Source organism: Xiphophorus maculatus, chromosome 2, assembly GCF_002775205.1.
Source record: "Xiphophorus maculatus strain JP 163 A chromosome 2, X_maculatus-5.0-male, whole genome shotgun sequence".
In the NCBI taxonomy this organism is placed as follows: Eukaryota; Metazoa; Chordata; class Actinopteri; order Cyprinodontiformes; family Poeciliidae; genus Xiphophorus; species Xiphophorus maculatus.
Window position 1 is genome coordinate 26,134,164 of NC_036444.1, and position 17,296 is coordinate 26,151,459.

The following is a 17,296-nucleotide window of genomic DNA, read 5'->3' on the forward strand; positions in this document are numbered from 1 at the left end:
CTCCTTCAGACTAGCCAGCAGTGATTAGCAAACACCTGGCAGAACTGCGTGTCAGCTGAGCTTACTCTAAGTGAAATACTGGCATAAAATAGCCGGTTAATAGAGGAGCCATGCTGCGATGACTTCCTGAAGGCGGAGTTTAAGAAAGAGCAGGAGCTTCTTAACAGAGGCCCTTCATTTTTAGTTATTTTCATATTTAGTTGTTGCTATTTCTGCACTCTTATCAAAGGAGATTTAGACTGAATGTTTGATCCATCAGGATGGTGGAATATATGGTGAAAATCCATTTTCTAAACAATGCAATTTGAAGTATGAAGTATATTTTCACTCTCATTTTATTGTTTATTTAATTCACTCAATAAATTTGAGTAGTTACAAAAAATGACGCGCTTTCTTCATACATTTTAAAATATTGCACTCTATCTGCATATAGTGGCAGTTAAGTGCTTTGGGGATTTTATTTTTTTATGTTTATTTTTTTACATCACAGGCAAAGTAAACCATCATCCTCCAACTATTTCCTGTTGTTTTCTTCTTTGTATTCTCCGCCAGTAGTAAGTCCGGCTGTTGATCACGTGACTCGTGATGCAAAAAAAAAAGTGTTTCCATTGTAGTTTTGCAAAATTACATCTATTTCAATATGTCAAAAACGTTTTAGGAATTGGCGCGTTTCCATTAAGCAAATTTATTTTCATAATTTCAATTCGCTCATTTCTATGATTACTGGAAACGCAGCTACTGTTCAATCAGACAAAGGCACTCATTTTGGAAACTGCACACTGTTGTGAGTTAACTGTGAAGTGCGGTGAAGTAAATACAGTGAATACACAGACCTCTGTCCACTGGTTCGCTGCTTTCCGCTGTGGGTAATCAGAACCTGAGCCCAATCTCAGGTGAAAGCTGATCATCTTTGTTTTCAGGACAAACTGTCAAACAACCAGCCTGCACAGCAACAGCTGAAGGAGAAGCCATCTGAAAACCAAACCATCTCTTGCGTTTCAACGCGTCGCCTTGACGGGGCTGAAAGCGGCGGTGACCCGGCCGGCGAACATGTGAACGCCACAGGACCTTTTATGGCTCTTCGCGAAATGAATTAATCAGCAGGAGTTCAGGTGGGATGTTAGTAAGACTGATAGAAGATTTAAATTGTTAATTTTTCTGAAAGAACAGGTTCACATCTGATGTTTGACATTAGATTATCTCTAATTAGCATTAGAAAAAAAAATTATACATCCAAGCATAATTAATAATCACACACACACCACCTGTAATATTTGGTTTTTATGAAGCACAGTGCTTTAGCTTCAGTGTACGATCCGCCTTGCAAAACACATCCTGGGAGTGAAGCAGCCTAATACCATGATGCTGCCTCCACCATGCTCATCAATGCTCCAAATCTTAAAAGTCTCACTTTATCCTTCTTTCTACTGTGTTCCCAAAGCTGGGGTCCAGAAAATAACCTACATACCTAAAAATAGTAATAAGAAAGCCTATGCATTTTTTAAAAAGTGCAACAGACAAATAGACAGGTTTTGAAAATAATAAAAGCAATATATTGGTCAATAAATTTGCTGCTGATGCTGATTGCGTTGCCATTGTGCCACTTTTTCTCTGACTCAGTAAAAATACTTGCACGCTCAGGCAATAGTCAGGGTCACGAGCCTCTTCCATTTTTATCTTGTGTGCCAAAGGCTTGAAAATTAGCGAGCCACTGCTCTAAAAAGCAACAAATTAGCTGCTTGTAAACTTTTGAGATGAACTTCTCAGCAAAAAATAAATAAAAATGTCCCGTTAACATTTATTTATTCATTGTTTTTTGTACAAATTATTTTTTAAAAAAAAGATGTAACTGTTGACACCAACTGTTTTGAGGCAGTAAAAACGAAATTAACCTTTTACTGTAAGTTTTTATTTCCTGGAAGCCAAAAAAAAAAAACAGCCCGAGGTGGATTACCCAGGATGCCTTGCTGCAGCTTTAAAAGCCAGTGCTCCTGCGCTGCTCGCTGCAGACTGTGGACGAACAGCTGAGTGATGTAAGGTCCCTTCATGTAAACAAGCGACAACGACACTGAACTACCGACGGAGTTCGCTTCAACTTGCGGATGGTTAACTTATCTGTGGGCTTCCTGTTGAAACGTAGCTGTTCTGGTTGTCAAAAAGGACTTAAAGAGCCGAGTTTCCTCCAAGCTAGCATGCTGAACACAGAGGAAAGGTAGGAAGTTGTTTGCAGTTTTTATTTTTCCATGTGACCACAGGTTAACCGCTGTTGGTGACTGTTTTTGACCGTGTCCACTCGGTTTTGTTTTTCTCGTCGCATTAACTTTTAAGGAAACTTCTTAAATTGTTGAACTTGTTTGTTGCTCTCAAAGTAAACAGGCGAGATATCGACAAAAATAGCTGGAGGCGCTGTTCACAAACAAAGAAGCTAGTTAAAGTCCGAGGAGGAAGGAACTCCTTTTCTTTTTTTTTTACACTTTCGCCAACAGGAATGAATAGAAGTTGAGATCTAGTTGTTTTTTTTTTTTTTTAGTTTTCGGTGTGGTGTTGGGTAGAAAGAAAAAGCCCTGAACCAGACTGCAACGGCTTCTAGTTTTGCCAAGTCGAAATAGTTTTCGGTGATTTTATGAAATACAGCAACAGCTTTCCTTTGGTTTCTCTCCCGTTTTACCCTGATGCCCAACTCTACGGTGATTAAGTCTTTCTAATTCATCAACCTATTTCTTAACAACACAACATGCGTGTATATAAATGAAAAGTAAAATAACTCTGTTACTGAAACTGGACCCCAAACATCGAGTGACCGATCAGGATTTTGTGGCCGACGTCCGATTTTTAAAAAATCATTATTATTTTCCCCGAAAACGTTTAGCTGCCTCTCCAAGTTGTAGCTAATTCAAAAATCTCTTCGAGACACATAAGAAGAAAAAGAACAGCGTTGATAATTTATTTGTAATCTTTCTGCTCTATGTGGTCAGAAGTTACTTTCAAATGAGTTAAAGACGAGTCAGGTGTGCAAAATTAAAACCAAACAGACAAAATTAGATTTGACATTTTGTATAGGCAGTATCTAAATGCAATTCCCTCCAAAAATAATTACTTGAGAAATTGCAAAATTCGACCAGCATTCCCAAATTCTGGATGTTCCATGAGAGACGGGAGCTCAAAGCGCATCACACACACGTCACGTGATCAACAAACCAACCGATGGCAAGTAGAATCATGGCTCGGCGTGATTCTCCAACTCATGATAATTCATGAGTTTGTTCATGAGTTATCGCATGAATAAACTTATTCACGTGCGATTTTTAATTACGATTCTTATTTAATGGAGACGCCGCAATTGCAAAATTGCGTCTTTTCAACATTAGTGGAATACCAACAATGTTCTTCACACATACATAATGGAAATCCAGCTAGTGTTGCACGGCGTTTGTCTTTTTAATACGTCGCTTATGGCTCATTTCATTCATGGAAACAAATCCGTGTCAATTTAAGATGAATAAACAAATTGAATTGTAGCCTGTTGTTGTTTTTTCTGCATTCCAAGACAGAGGTCCTATTTTTGTCCTCTATGGGTCAATGTCCTGACCTGCAGCGAGGAGCGTGGAGAAGATAAATTGATGCTGTGACTATATTTGCTCCGCTGCAGTGACCCTGTCTGGTGAAGGCAGCTACTGGCCTACATCAGCTGGTTATATAACCCCGCTCTTTCTGACGGGTCACCTTTCAAACCATCACTGGAATGTGTGTGTTGACGAGTGCTGGGGCTCGTCACACACTTTGCAGGATAAATGATCTGTCCTGGGTTACCTGAGTGCTAGTTGGTGTCCCTCTAATTCACTGGCAGATGGAGCGCCTCGGCCGTTGCCGGGAGATTTGGGATTGAATTTTCCATCAGGGCACTTGGACGTCAACTGTGCCGAGCAGTTTCAGCTGACGTCTGACTCTGGAATAGTCAGTCTTGAGATGTTAATCTGCGTGGTCGGAGATCAGTGTTCTGGATGCAGAATGCCGTCTTCCTCCGGAGAATCCTCTAAACGCTTGGCCTTTTAGTCAGAACTAGGAGTGGGAAATATGGAATTTCATTGCAATATGTTGTGGTGCTAATAAAGATGGTAAAAAAAACTATTTATTAAATTTTTAGGTGACTGTGACTGCAAGGCACAGCATTCACAGCACCACAAACACAAATATTGTTCTTGGAAAAACATCTTCAAGATTCAACTTGCTTAAAAAAGGAGGGGATTTGTTTCACTAAACTGCACACAGTAACTGGATTTAATCCTATTTTTGAATTGACTGATTATTTAAAGATGCTCTTGTGGAGCAAACAATGGAGAGAATGGCAAAAATGACATTTCCAATCATATTGTCAGTTGTGTTTTGTTTTTTTTATCATTAAATTTATCATGGCAGCGATGAATCAAAATTCTTATAAGAAATTTTTTACAATAAATACCCACCCCTATTCAGAACCCTGTGTTGAAATTTGAAATGTCTTTATTCATTTGACGGGGGCAGTTCACATAAATTAACATTTCTGTAAATGTACCAGAATTGACCGACTGATCAGTTTCTCATCTGTTGTCCCAGGACAATGATGTTTGTCTTGCTAAAGACAAAAAAACTAAGCTTATATTAAAATAAGGTTAGCTTTACAATTTTGTCAAATACAAACAAATGGAGCTTCAGTAAAATTATTATAATGAAAAGCATAAGATGTCATTAAAAATAATTTTTTCAGTTTTTTGTTTCCCATTGGTTGGACAACCACGCCCGTTTTAGTTCTGCTGTAACATGGAGTTGGTGGCGTTTCTCACCACAATATTCTTATTGAAACTCTGGTTGACGACTGAAACCATACAGCCAGAGCTTCTGTTTTACTCCATCCAGTTTAACTTAGCTGGAGCTGTTACACAAAGAAAAATGGACAAGCGCATCAAAAGCTGCTAAAGACAAATTTGAGTCAATTGTACAAAATGTTGAAGGGCCACGAATATAATTGTGTAGTTGAGTTCCAGATGATGGGGCATTTCAGTCGACTTGTTTGTGTCTGACCAGTCGAGCGCCGCCAAGGTGGGCCCAGGGGTCAGAGTCGTGTGTTTTGACAGGAATATGTCCATCCCTGCTCAGGTTTCACAGCATGTGTACCTTTCCTGTTTCTGTCGCCGTTTCTTTTCCGTCACGCTGCCCGGCTCTCTGTCCGTGGAATGGAGAAGGTCCGGTTCAGTCTCTGTTTTCTTTCCTGTGTGCGCCACCTTTTGTCGTTTGTGCTAAATCCGAAGCACTGTCCGGAAACGTCAAATCATTTCTGTTCGCAAACCGGTCGACATTCGGTCTCGTGCACCTACGTTCTTCCCCTCCTCCAGAGAACACGTCATTAATGTTTTGTCTTTGTGTTTGAACCCCATGCCCGGCTCTATGCTGTCCGCCTCTCCATTCACGCCCCGAAACGATCCGGCTTGAATCAGAGCTCATAAAAACTCTCAGCTTCAGGAAGAGCAGCCCAGCAGTGGAAGCATTCGTCCCTCTTTCCCTCTCCTTCCTCCCCACTTGCACAACAAGACGGTGACGCACTTGGCATCTCTCGGTCTCAACTCCCAACACACAGCTGATTAAATCCTCACTGGCATATTAATGCAGCTTGTGAATTTGCTTGGCCTTCATGACGGTACAGCCTGTCGCTCCATAAGTCAGACTTGAATATGTAACCCACATTCTGTTTTTAGAGTCTCTTGCTGAGTGCGGCGGGGCGGTGGCTGATGTCTGCAGCCGCTACGGGAGGGTGGGGGTGGGTTCCTAAGAGTGTGACAGAAATGTCAGAGGACGGCGAGAGTTTTGCCTTTCAAAACAACCTGGCATTTCCATCAAGGACGGTCTCCGTCTCTGAAAGGGAAGACGGAACCGGAGAAGTAGGTCTGGACATCTTGGCGAGCTCTCAGGTGGCTTCATCCATCTGAGTTGTACCTCTTGTCACTGGTGTCCCTGATATCAGTTTGGCTATTGAGATTGTTGTCCAAAGTTTCTATTTCAGGTTATTTTAGACATAGAGCAATGCATCATGGTGCACTCTAATACCCCTTGACCTTTGTTGTTTTATAGTACATTTAGCTATAGACCAACACAAAGTAACATGTATTCTGCGAAGTGGAAGTATGGCTTGCTATTATATTCAACCCCCTTTATTCTAACACCCCTAAACAAACAGCCAGAGCAACAGTGGGACTGATTGATGTCATGGCGTATTCATGCGTTCTGACGGCCCAAGTCAAAGTCCAGACATGAATACAATTGACAATATGTGGCAATATTTTAAAAGATGAACTGGTAGAGGCCTCGACAGAGATCCAGATGTGGTTTTATGAAGTCCTGGTTTTGTAGAAGTGAGTCGTAATTCACACCACACCGAACGTTCCTGGACACGAAAATAAAATAAAATTCAATTTGGTCAAATTCCAATGAAGTACACAGAAATTGGAGTTTGTAACATGATAAAATATGGGAATGTTTTCTATTTTGTTCTTTATTAACAAAAACTGAAAAGATATGCTGTCTATTCACAGCAATAAAAACAGGATCAAAGTGAGCCATAATTTGAAAACCTAGTTTTTCCACTGCACACTCTGCTGGTTTGTGCTGCTCAGGTCGTCCAGGTTACCAACCCGGTCGGCGGGGGAGACTGAGGCCACGCCTCCCTTCCTTCGTCTCACAGACAGTAGAGATGTTCCTCTCTGGAACGTGACTTGGAAAGTGAGATGCAGAGTCAGGCGGCTTGTTGCTGACTGAGTTTGTGTTGACCGATTACAGTTTAATCCACAACATGCAGCGTATCTGTGGTGATGCAGTGAAGATGCCACGGCCCGGCTGCTTCCAGCCACCGTCTGAAACTCAAAGCGCGGAGGTGTTCCCAAAAGGCCCACAAAGCTATTTACAGAGGTGTTTACAGATCAGGCGCTCGTTTGTGATACGTGCCTCCCAGCGCATGCACGGGCCATTTGGACCTCTTTGAAATGCAGTCATAATAAATCCTAGTCTTTCATGTCTGCCGGGCTCCTTGTAAACAAACAATCTGAGAGAGTGGACAGTGGACTGAAACCCGCTACAAAAAAATTATACGATTTGTGTACATTACACCATTGTTTGCAAAAAAAAAAGTTCTGTAATTGGTTAGATAAGAAATACTTGAAACTATGTACAAGACATAACCCTGAACTTTAGACATGTAAGCTACTTTTAATAGAGAGATCTTGGACTTGGATAAAAGGTTGCTGTCAAAACATAGTGAGTAGTAAATAATTACATTTTTAAGAAAAGTTTTGACAGAATAAGACTTTGCAAATCAGAAGCTAATGTTCCTCTTGGGAAACACAGGTTCTTCCTGTTTGGTTTTATACTTAGTAGTTATCTCGTAGCAACGAAGGTCATATTCATAAATAGGAGTCTTTATAAAAACTAATATTTCCCTCAAATTGTTTATACACACACAGACACAGGATCACTTTCAGAAAAGTTGTTGTCCACATGAACCCACACAAATCCACTCTTTGGCATTGTTTTAAACATGCCAATCCCATAGGGGGCAGTGTAGCGCAAAGATAAAATCTATGTCAGCCGATTGGAATGCTTCACAAACAACCACAACTTCCTGTTGGGGATAAAACATGGCGCTGCGGGGCTTATTTGAACTACTTTTAAATACTGTGTTAGAATATCAAGTTAATAAAACACAGGACTGTTCATTGAGAATCATACAGAACTATTGCTATATTTGTCACAGGCTGTAATGCCTGATTCTCAGTTTTCCCATTTACACATGCAAACATAAATACGGCATTTTCTCAAATCTACACTTTGGTCTGAGAATATTCATTTTTAGTGATTTTAAACCAAGTTTTCATACGGATGGAAGACCAAAATCCTTTAATATATATTTGTTGTCCCAGATATCCGGTTATGTCTGAACTGGGCCTGAGACATAAAGTGGAAACTTGTTTCCTTCAGTATTGTAGGTTATTAGAGGTGTAAAACATCACTATTTTCTAAAAGAAGTGCTACTCATGCCGGTTTTACAGAAAGTTGGTGATTAAACCACTGAAGTTCAGGAAGCATGTTGAAGAAAGCAAATAGCTAATATTGCCATTGCAATATTTGCTATTTTCATATTTCCCCACAAATAAAAAATAAATACGTTCATTAAAAAAAAAGTAGTAGTTGAGTCGCTGTTTGAAAACGCAACTAAACTGAGCTGCTGTGTCAGTGCTCCAACACTTTTAAGTCCATCATGTGGCAACATTTTTTGGGGGGGGGAAATTGCTCACACTGCTAAAGTTGACATCGGTTTTGTAGCTTCTTATTTGCACTAGAGATATTTCAATATACTATTATTAATCATCAGTTTGTCTTTTTACTGCTGTTGTCGTTTTAGCTCAGGGTTTGAGCGTGTGGCTATTTTTTTTCTTCTGTTGCGATGCTACAATGTTCTTAATGTGTAAAGGCTTTGCTTGGAGCCAAGTCATCTTCCATAGCTTTGTGATACAGCTGAGACATGAAGTGGTTCATCTGTGTTTTTTATTTGTTTGTTTGTTGTTTTGCAGTTCTTGGTTATCGGGGGCCTTGAAGCCCAGCTCTATCCCTCAGGCTCCGGGGCCTCTGTGGTGCTCCTGATGCCCCTCACCCACAGCTGAAGATCCCGGGTGGGCGAGGGACGGTCAGGGATCACTCTCACGCCGTGCTAATACACAAGGTGAGGCAACTGGAATGACCGACTTCATCTTTAAAGAGCCAGTATCATGTAAAATCAATTCTTTTTTTTTTGTTTTGTTTTTTTACCTTTACATCAGGGGTGTCAAACTCCAGTCCTCGAGGGCCGCAGTCCTGCAACTTTTAGATGTGCCTCTGCTGCGCCACCTGAACAGAATAATTAGGTCATTAGCAAGGCTCTGGAGAACTGATCTACACAAAGAGGAGGCAAGGGTGTTACTTTGTGTTGCAAGTTGGTGGGGACAAAGAGGAGCGTGAGGGGTTGGGGCGCAGATGCACCTACACTTACTGGAAGACCTTTTCTTTAGTGCTAAGAATAAAGCTAAAACTTCCATGTGAATGCCAGACTGTCTTATTCAATAAATTAGGATATACAGTATGTCCTGATCAGGCTTGACAGATTAATAGTACCTTTTGAAAAATCACCTTTTAGGTTATATTAAACATACTACAAAATATAAATATGTTAAAACATACGTAATCTAATTAATCTATATAATGTCTTTCACTCGGTGATGGAATTACTAACAAAGGAACTTTTCAGTCATATTCTAATTTATGGAATGAGTCTGTATATTAGCTCTAACTTAAACACCTGCCCTTCTGATTATCTGTCAGAAACTCTATGTGGGTCGTCTTGTTTTTGTGTTAATTGAACCGAAATACTCCGAACTGCGCAGCAAGAGTAAATGTTAAAGTGATAAAAGTTGAGCTCGCATGACTAGCCTACTCTCACTTTCTGTATATATTTTTTTAATTAAAGCTTTTTACTGACCTGTGAAATGTCAGGTCATTTGGACCTTATCTTGCTATTGTAGTGTTGACAGTAAATATCAAAACTTTGCGTCCCTTTCTCAGATTCTTTGCTTATTGCGTCATTTCCCCCACCACCGATATTCCTGACTCAATGTAAAGCAACAGCGCATTTGGCGCACAGCCACGGCGCACACAGCAAGTCACGTGATGTCCAATCCACTAGATTACTGAGCGGACTTGCCATTTACGTTTTACAATGGAATTTTAAAAAGCGTTACCTGTCTGTTAATGCTGTGAATACAACGTGCAGCTGCTGCTGAGTTACATAGATGCAGGCACATAAAGAAAAAAGATACAGGAAATATTGGTGGGTCTGTCCCCTTCATGCCAGAGTTGGTGGGGGGGGGACATGTCCACACCAGTCCTTCAGGAAGTTACGCCTATGAAAGGAGGTAATTAAGCCATTTCATTCCAGTGTTTTGTACCTGTGGCACATCTAAAAACTGCAGGACAGCGGCCCTTGAGGACTGGAGTTTGACACTTGTGCTTTACATCATATTATTATCCCCTCATTAAAAACATACCTGGAGAGTTGCCTTAATTCTTTCATGCATATTTGAGAAATCCTTTAATCTCCCATGGCAACCATTCAGCTGTGCAAAACGCCTGGTTGGACATTGCCCTGCCTTTGAGGCGCAGCTCCTCCTCTGAGCTCCAGATGCAGCTCCTCTAGACTAGCCACCAGCAATTAGCAAACATGGAGTGGAACTGTGTGAGCTCATTATATGAACTAGTTGTCAGTGAAACACTGGTAAAATGTTGTTAAAGGGTTAATAGAGGAGATATGTTGTGATGACTTCCTGGAGGTGGAGTTTCAGAAAAAGGCGGAGTTTTTAAAGAGACAGAGGGCCAATTTCAATGCATTTGAATCGGGAATTAAAAATTTTTTCCTAGTTGTATTTGATATATATATATTTACGTAATTTTTATAACTGAATGCAACATTGTTACTTGATTATGCTATAAAATGTCACTATGCGCCTGGAAAACGCATAATACCTCCCCTTTAATGCTAACTTAAAGCTTCATAGCATATCTGACCTGAATAAACATTTACCAAGGAGAAGCTCATTATTACTATTGTTCCCTACAGACATCTAAAAGTTGACCAATCAAAAGAAAGATGTCTGTATAGACTTCAATGTTTCTCTACAAGCTACATAGTTTTGCACGTGCTTTTCTGATCCACTTCAAGCTCTTCAGGTGATGATTGTTATAATTGTGCTGAGTGCATTATCCGTCAGAGGCTTTCATGACTCGCTGCACTCAACACATATTAGTAATGAGCTTTACTCTCATTTTTAGTTATTTTTTTAGCTTTTAAAAAAAAATAAAGAACAAAGAATCTGCATCATCCCAGCATTTAATGCCTCATTCACCTGGTTTCATTTGAATACAGTTGGATTTTACAACAGGAAGCAATTTTATTTCATTCCAATTAAAAGAAACGACTGATCGCTCAGCGAGCGAACGGCGTGTTGGTCTGAAGCTGCATCCCGACATGTGACCGGCCAGCCTGTGAAGGATTAGAGGCTTAGGATCAGACTCTTCAGTCATAACTGTCATTACCATCCTCATCCGCGGTGAGCATGCCGCCCTTTCTGCCCCGACCGGCTCTGGACACAAAGATCTGAATCTGTGTTATCCAAGGCAGACGTCATTCTCTGACCGTTTTTTTTTTTTTGTAGTTTTTTTATTTTATTTTATTTTTTTATGTCTGTTTCTTTAAATAAAGAAGGCAGAAGTGGTCTCCTACACCGCATAATTGTCGTTATAGATTATTTTCAAAACTGCTGATAAGGCACTCTTGGGCTTCGTTTAAAAATATCACGACTACTTCCTCTTTGATGTTGAAATGACATGTTTCTATTGGTCCATTACTTGATCTTGAATCTTAAAGCTCCCAGAGTTGTTTGGGCTTAAAATATAGAAACTAGGACTGGGCAATAAAATCTTCAGTTTGTTTTTCATACTATATCAGATTTTTTTTTCTTCCTCTTCTTGATAAATTACAAAAAATACTTTCCAAAAGTGGTTGTTATTTCAATCCGAGAGTCATACGACACAGCATTAGGGCCAGGCAATGATATAATTATGAGAAAATTGTCATTTGCAGACAAAGACACAATTTTACCCGAAAAAACATCTTAAAATAACGAGAAAAATGTTGAGGAAAAAGTTAGACTATCAGGGTCTGATGCAACTAACTCTTTCGAAATAGTCGTTTGCACAATCATTTCAAACTCCCGCTACTGATAACTAGAGGCTGATATGTCAAAGGATTATTATCTGGAAAACTGATATCATAGTGTAACGTCACAAGATTCTCAACTTTTCTCATTTAAAGTTTTTGTCCTTTTTTCATGTTTGAGTTCCTATAAAATTAGTTCTCTATCCTTCTAGTATTCTGACTTCATCCTGATATTATGACTTCATTCTCATAATTAAAAAAATTGATACCTGGCCCTACGGTTGTGTGGTAGAGTTGACCTGAATTCAAAGTGCAAACAAACAGAAGCTGTAAAATGCGCTTGTTAAACAAGATGGCCGCCCTTGCTTAACTTGCTGCGCTGACATCACTCTGAACTATGGAAACCCAAGGAGAGCATTGGTGTTTTAAAAAATCTATTATACTGATAAATTGATTTTATCGACTGATCGATGAAATATAGAAACGCACCAGTAGTGAGTATTAAAGCCCCCATGTCAGTTTCTTTGTCGCTTTCCTGTGTTTCGTTGTCGACTCTGAGCCCGTCTGCTTGCCATTCCCCCCCCCCGGCAGGATGACAGGCTGACGGTGACGCAGGCCACCCCGGTCGGCGGGAGACCCTCTCTTCTCCGCTTCCACTACCAGCTGACTGAGCGCCGCTCGGCCTTCTGGGACACGGCGCTCTCGGGGGACAGCCTCTTCCTGGAGATCCCAGCAGGTTCGCTGGCCGAAGGGAGCAAAGAGGGGTACGTTTGAGAGCGCGCCCTGGGAAAGGCTGTGGACTGGGGTTCTGTTCGCGACATGCTATGATGGAAGTAGTTTCTGAAAGTGGTTTCAGAAATGACTTCTGGCAGGTAGCGTTGTGTTTCCTGGCTGTGTGTGTGGCTGTAACCCAATCCTGCTGCCAGCTCTGCTGCTGCCCTGCATTATGTAAAATTGCATCGCTTATGTAAAAGAAGACAGGGGGGAGAAGGGCGAGGGGCAACAACTTTATGCGTCATCACTGCCCATCTTTTCCTCGCTCTCCAACTTCGTCTGCCTCTGTCTCCAGGCTGACCACGCTGCTGGAGTTCGCCGAGGAGAAGCTGAAGGTTAACTACGTCTTCCTGTGGTTCCACAAAAACAGAGAGGATCGAAGTAAGAAGCTCCCGTCATTTCAGTACTGTCATTTATTTTAGAGGCCGGCACAAAGGAAGGCACAGCAAGGAAACAATTAATCCACCTTTGAAATAGTCGCCAACTAATTTAGTCATCGATTAATCAAGTGTTCAAACTCTCTTTTTAGAAAAAGGACTTTTGCTGAAAGAACAACACAGTCAGAGCAGCAAATAAGCCAAGACTACAAAAAAACATTTATACGTTTTGCATTTAAGATGAACACCTTTCCTTTTCTGTAAATATCTTCCATCCAGAACTTCTCAAGTGTTGCCTTCACCTGGAACAGATTTTGTAAAGGGAAAATTTTTTTACTGATATTTAGTCAGTTAATTGTAAAAATACTCAACTACAATATAGGTTGACTGCATGTGCATCCTTTGTTCTTTTTTATTCATTTTTAGGATGTAATAAATGCTATTACATTCTAAAAAACAAAACAAGTTTTTAGTACATGCTATAATATAATAAAAACATTATTTAAAAAAAGAATTTTTTTTTTTTTTACTTTTTCTTATGTATTTATTTCTAATATTGTACAAAATAAAATGGAGTGGTTACACAAAATTTCTGCAGAATGTGCCCAGTTGTTTTTTTTTTTTTGTTTATTCGATTAATCGTCAAACATAATCGATTTGCAGCCGCAGGTACAACCGTGAAGTAAAAGGGAAAGGAACACGTTTCTACAAACATTCATTAGATTTAGTGAGTTTTTCCAGTATGGGTGGTTTCCATGGCGACACTAAACCCCTTCTTCCCCCTCCAGTGGTCATCATCAAGACGTTCCACTACATGGGCTTCGAGATGGTGAAGCCGGGCAACCCCATGGTACCAGCCCGACCCGATTTGGCCTTCATGGCTTACTCTCTGGACAACAGCAGCTCGGATGAAGAGTGACCGCCACCTCCCTCGCCCACCCCACACCCTCCCTCTCACCCCCACACCCCCTCCCGCACACCGACACACCTCCCAGTCTTTCGCCTTCCTTCTGACAGCAGTCGCGCCGGGCGGAGAGGTCTCTGTGATGCCGCTGCTTTTCTCCCTGAAGACGTCCGCAGAATGGATTAGCTGGGAGGGCTGCAGCTTGAACTAAGTCGTCACATTTAATTTGGCCTTCTTTTTTTTCCTTCTTCCTTCTCCTCCTCACTTCTTCAGTCATTTTCTCTCCACGGACGAAAGGAGGAAATAAACAACTTGCTCCGAGGTTTCAGCATATCCACTCGTCTGACATTTTCAACCGTTTTTTTCTAAGAGACTTTGGTGTGTCTTTGAGTGCTGTACACAATGCGAGCTATGATGCTAGGGGGTTTAAATGTGTATGGTTGATTTATAAATATATATATATATTTTTTCTTGGCTTAATCTGTTACATTGAACATGTAAGCACACACTGACGGTTCCTTTCGACTTTCTGCGATATGTCGAGGCATCATTCCAGCGCGTGTCCCTGGCTCTGGCTTTTTGAAGGCATATATTTTATTTTTATTGTTTTTGCTACTTTTAAAATTTCACAAACAATCCCGTCTTGGACTGAACCCACCTCACCCCATCACACGATGATCAACAGGACGATCCTTAAAGCTTTATCGATACGGCAGGTGCCTAAAGAGGAGAGTGCAATTTATTATTATTATTATTATTTATTATTCTAAACTAATGAGTCTTATTAAAAAGAATGTAAAATATTCAGCCCATGGAAATTCAGACCTATGTTTTAAGTAAGCTGTTCTTGTGATCATATATGCAAATATAGGGGGGGAAGGGTTGAAAAAAAGCACTGTAGCAAACCCACCGAGGATTTTTATTTTATTTTTTCCATCATTTTCTGTCTCAACTAAACACCAAAGAATTGTCTGTCGATGTGAACCAAATACAAGCTAATACTAACCTTGTGTTGTATGTCGAGCAAAGTTGGCCTACATTCCCCCCAAAGTGCACCGCCTGCGCCTCACTTTCCCTTCCACCTGCTCTGCTCTTAACCGCTACTGATTTGAGCCCCGACTATAAGCTGTTGCAGATTAATACATGAAGTATATCAGAGGTTTATTTTTTATCAATATGAACATTTTCTCTGCTGTTTTTTTTTCTTTTTCTTTTTGTGATTGTGCAGGGATTTACCTTTCTGTTTTTGTTCTTAGTTAAACAGTTAGCAGCCGTTAAGTGACTGTCCACACTTCTCAGATTTTTGTCTCTTGTGCGGAGGGTGTTTCAATAAAGGTTAACAAAGGCCGTGGGTGTGGGGGTTTTACTTGTATGTTGGTAAAGATGCAGCTTTGAGTTGTTTGAATGTGAAAAAATAGCATTTTGTGTGATTCTTATCTGATGGAGCATTTTAAAAGCAGTGAATGATTGTCAAGTAGAAAACGGGTAATGTTAGCTAAACGATGACAAGCTAATGCCAATATATCACATTAGCTTGTTAAGTACAGGCAGATGTAATACCTGTTACATCCACTTGAGTAAATGTTTTGGAAAAAGGTGGTACTTATAAAAGTAGTTTTACTGCACTGTACCTTTCTCTTTTGCTTGAGTAATATAATTATTGCTACGCATTCATTTTGCCCACCCAAAATAAGCAGATGCCCCCCCTGTCAAACTCGTCTGGAGCTGGGCTGGCCTTAAATATGTTTATCATAGGTCTTACATTCTAGACTTTGATTTTTTTTCATTGTTGCACAAAGACACGACGGTGAATGTGGCAACAAAATGTCATCAAACGTCATTAATTTTGTGACGGGACCTTTTAATTTCGTATATTATTGTATCTTTTTTTTTCTCTGAGCTTCTTATCCTTCAAGCAAAAGTTTGAGTCGTGCAGACATTTTCGTTGTGTGACTGACAGGAGGCGGTTGGGACTAATATAGCTTTGCTACGTTTTGTTTTGGTTCGTTTTCATCGACGTTCTGTTTCCAAACCATGCTAGGCTAGCTGAGTGAAAAACAAAAACCTTGTAAGCTAGGCACTACGGGCTAATTAAGGCTACAGAGCCATTTACTGTGTGTGAAAAGCACAACGCTTCCGAATGGAATAGATAAAATTGGCAGCTAACAGACGCACAAAAGGCAAAAGTGTCACAATTTTTACTACTCTTGACCCCAACCATCCCTTATAGTTTTTTTCCGTCTTAAATTTAATTCAATGCGGCGTTAAAGGGTCTTTTAAAATGTCTGAAATATGACTTGCTGAAATCTGTGACGAGGCACACAGAGAAACGACACGGGACATAAAACAAAGTCAGCCAGTGGAAATCAGACCCGAGCGGAACAGCCAAATCACGAGGAGATTGGAGCTTTTTTATTTTATTTTAAATGATTATTTGTTGCTCTGTTCCAGCCAGTTGATAATCAATCTTGCTCGCCGCTGCTGGATCCTCTCCAAATGTGGCAATAAGCTCCCGGGACAGAAGAAGAAAGGATCCATTTCCAGCGCCTGAGCCAGAACACTCTCAGCTGATTTGTGAGCGTCTTGGAAACAGCAACCAATCTTTTTATAACTGTGTGTGTGTGTGTGTGTGTGTGGGGGGGTGTGTGCGTGTGTGTGTGTGTGTGTGTGGTGTTTGTGTCCTGAAGGAGGAAAAGCTGTTCTCGGAGAGCTGATCTCTGGAAACAAAAACACACATTTCTTATGAGAAGAAATATGTGCTGCAGATCAAGACAGTGGATCCTATTGGGGCCGGGGGGTCAGAATATGTCCTCTGCAGCTGGAGCATCGCTAACAGCATCACTCATGTTACCCTGGAGCTGCGCCACTAATCCCCTCAACTAAACAAGAGGCAGATAGTCCCCTTCTGGCCTTAATCTTACGGTCACTTTACATAAACGCACCTCGGAGGGAAAGGAGATGAGCGGTTCCAGCATCAGCTGCATCCTTTTCTCAGAAGCCGCTCACCATCCTCCCTCCGATTTGAACAGTTAAAATTGGGCAGTTAATCCGCGCCGACGTTTCCATGAAAACACACCGCCCTCTGCTGCCCCCTAAAGGCAGTTTAGAGTGGCCGATCCACATAGCAGGCTTTTAAAAATTTTATTTATTTATTTATTTATTGCTACAAACCAACAGCTCTACCAGCTACTTCTTCATCTGGGCCTAAAGTACTTCCTGAACCGTCTGAACATCTGTCCCCTGAAATAAGCAGATTTTCTAACTTGGGCGCTGATATTTTTGAAACACTTTAAATATGCATTGCGCAACTCCTGCCCAGCACATAAAGACCATCTGTCTGGCTGCGGGATATTTGAAGCTCTGATCCACAACGTCGGGCTCAAATGTAAAAAAAAAAAAAAAAAACACAGACATGGTTCAAAAAGAGCTCAGCTTGCTGCTATGTCAGCGCGTGCGAAAGAAATGGAGAATTTA

At 40.7% G+C, this 17,296-nt stretch overlaps 1 protein-coding gene across 1 annotated transcript; it reads left to right on the forward strand.

The window, feature by feature from the left end:
* The first annotated feature begins 1,994 nt into the window (after positions 1-1,994).
* LOC102222292 (ornithine decarboxylase antizyme 2-like) lies at positions 1,995-15,169 on the forward strand. The gene is given in 6 exon segments (XM_014473005.2): positions 1,995-2,212; positions 8,595-8,661; positions 8,663-8,743; positions 12,359-12,531; positions 12,837-12,922; positions 13,707-15,169. Coding segments are annotated over 6 exon segments (648 nt in total). The 5' UTR covers positions 1,995-2,102; the 3' UTR covers positions 13,838-15,169.
* Positions 15,170-17,296: the final 2,127 nt, after the last annotated feature.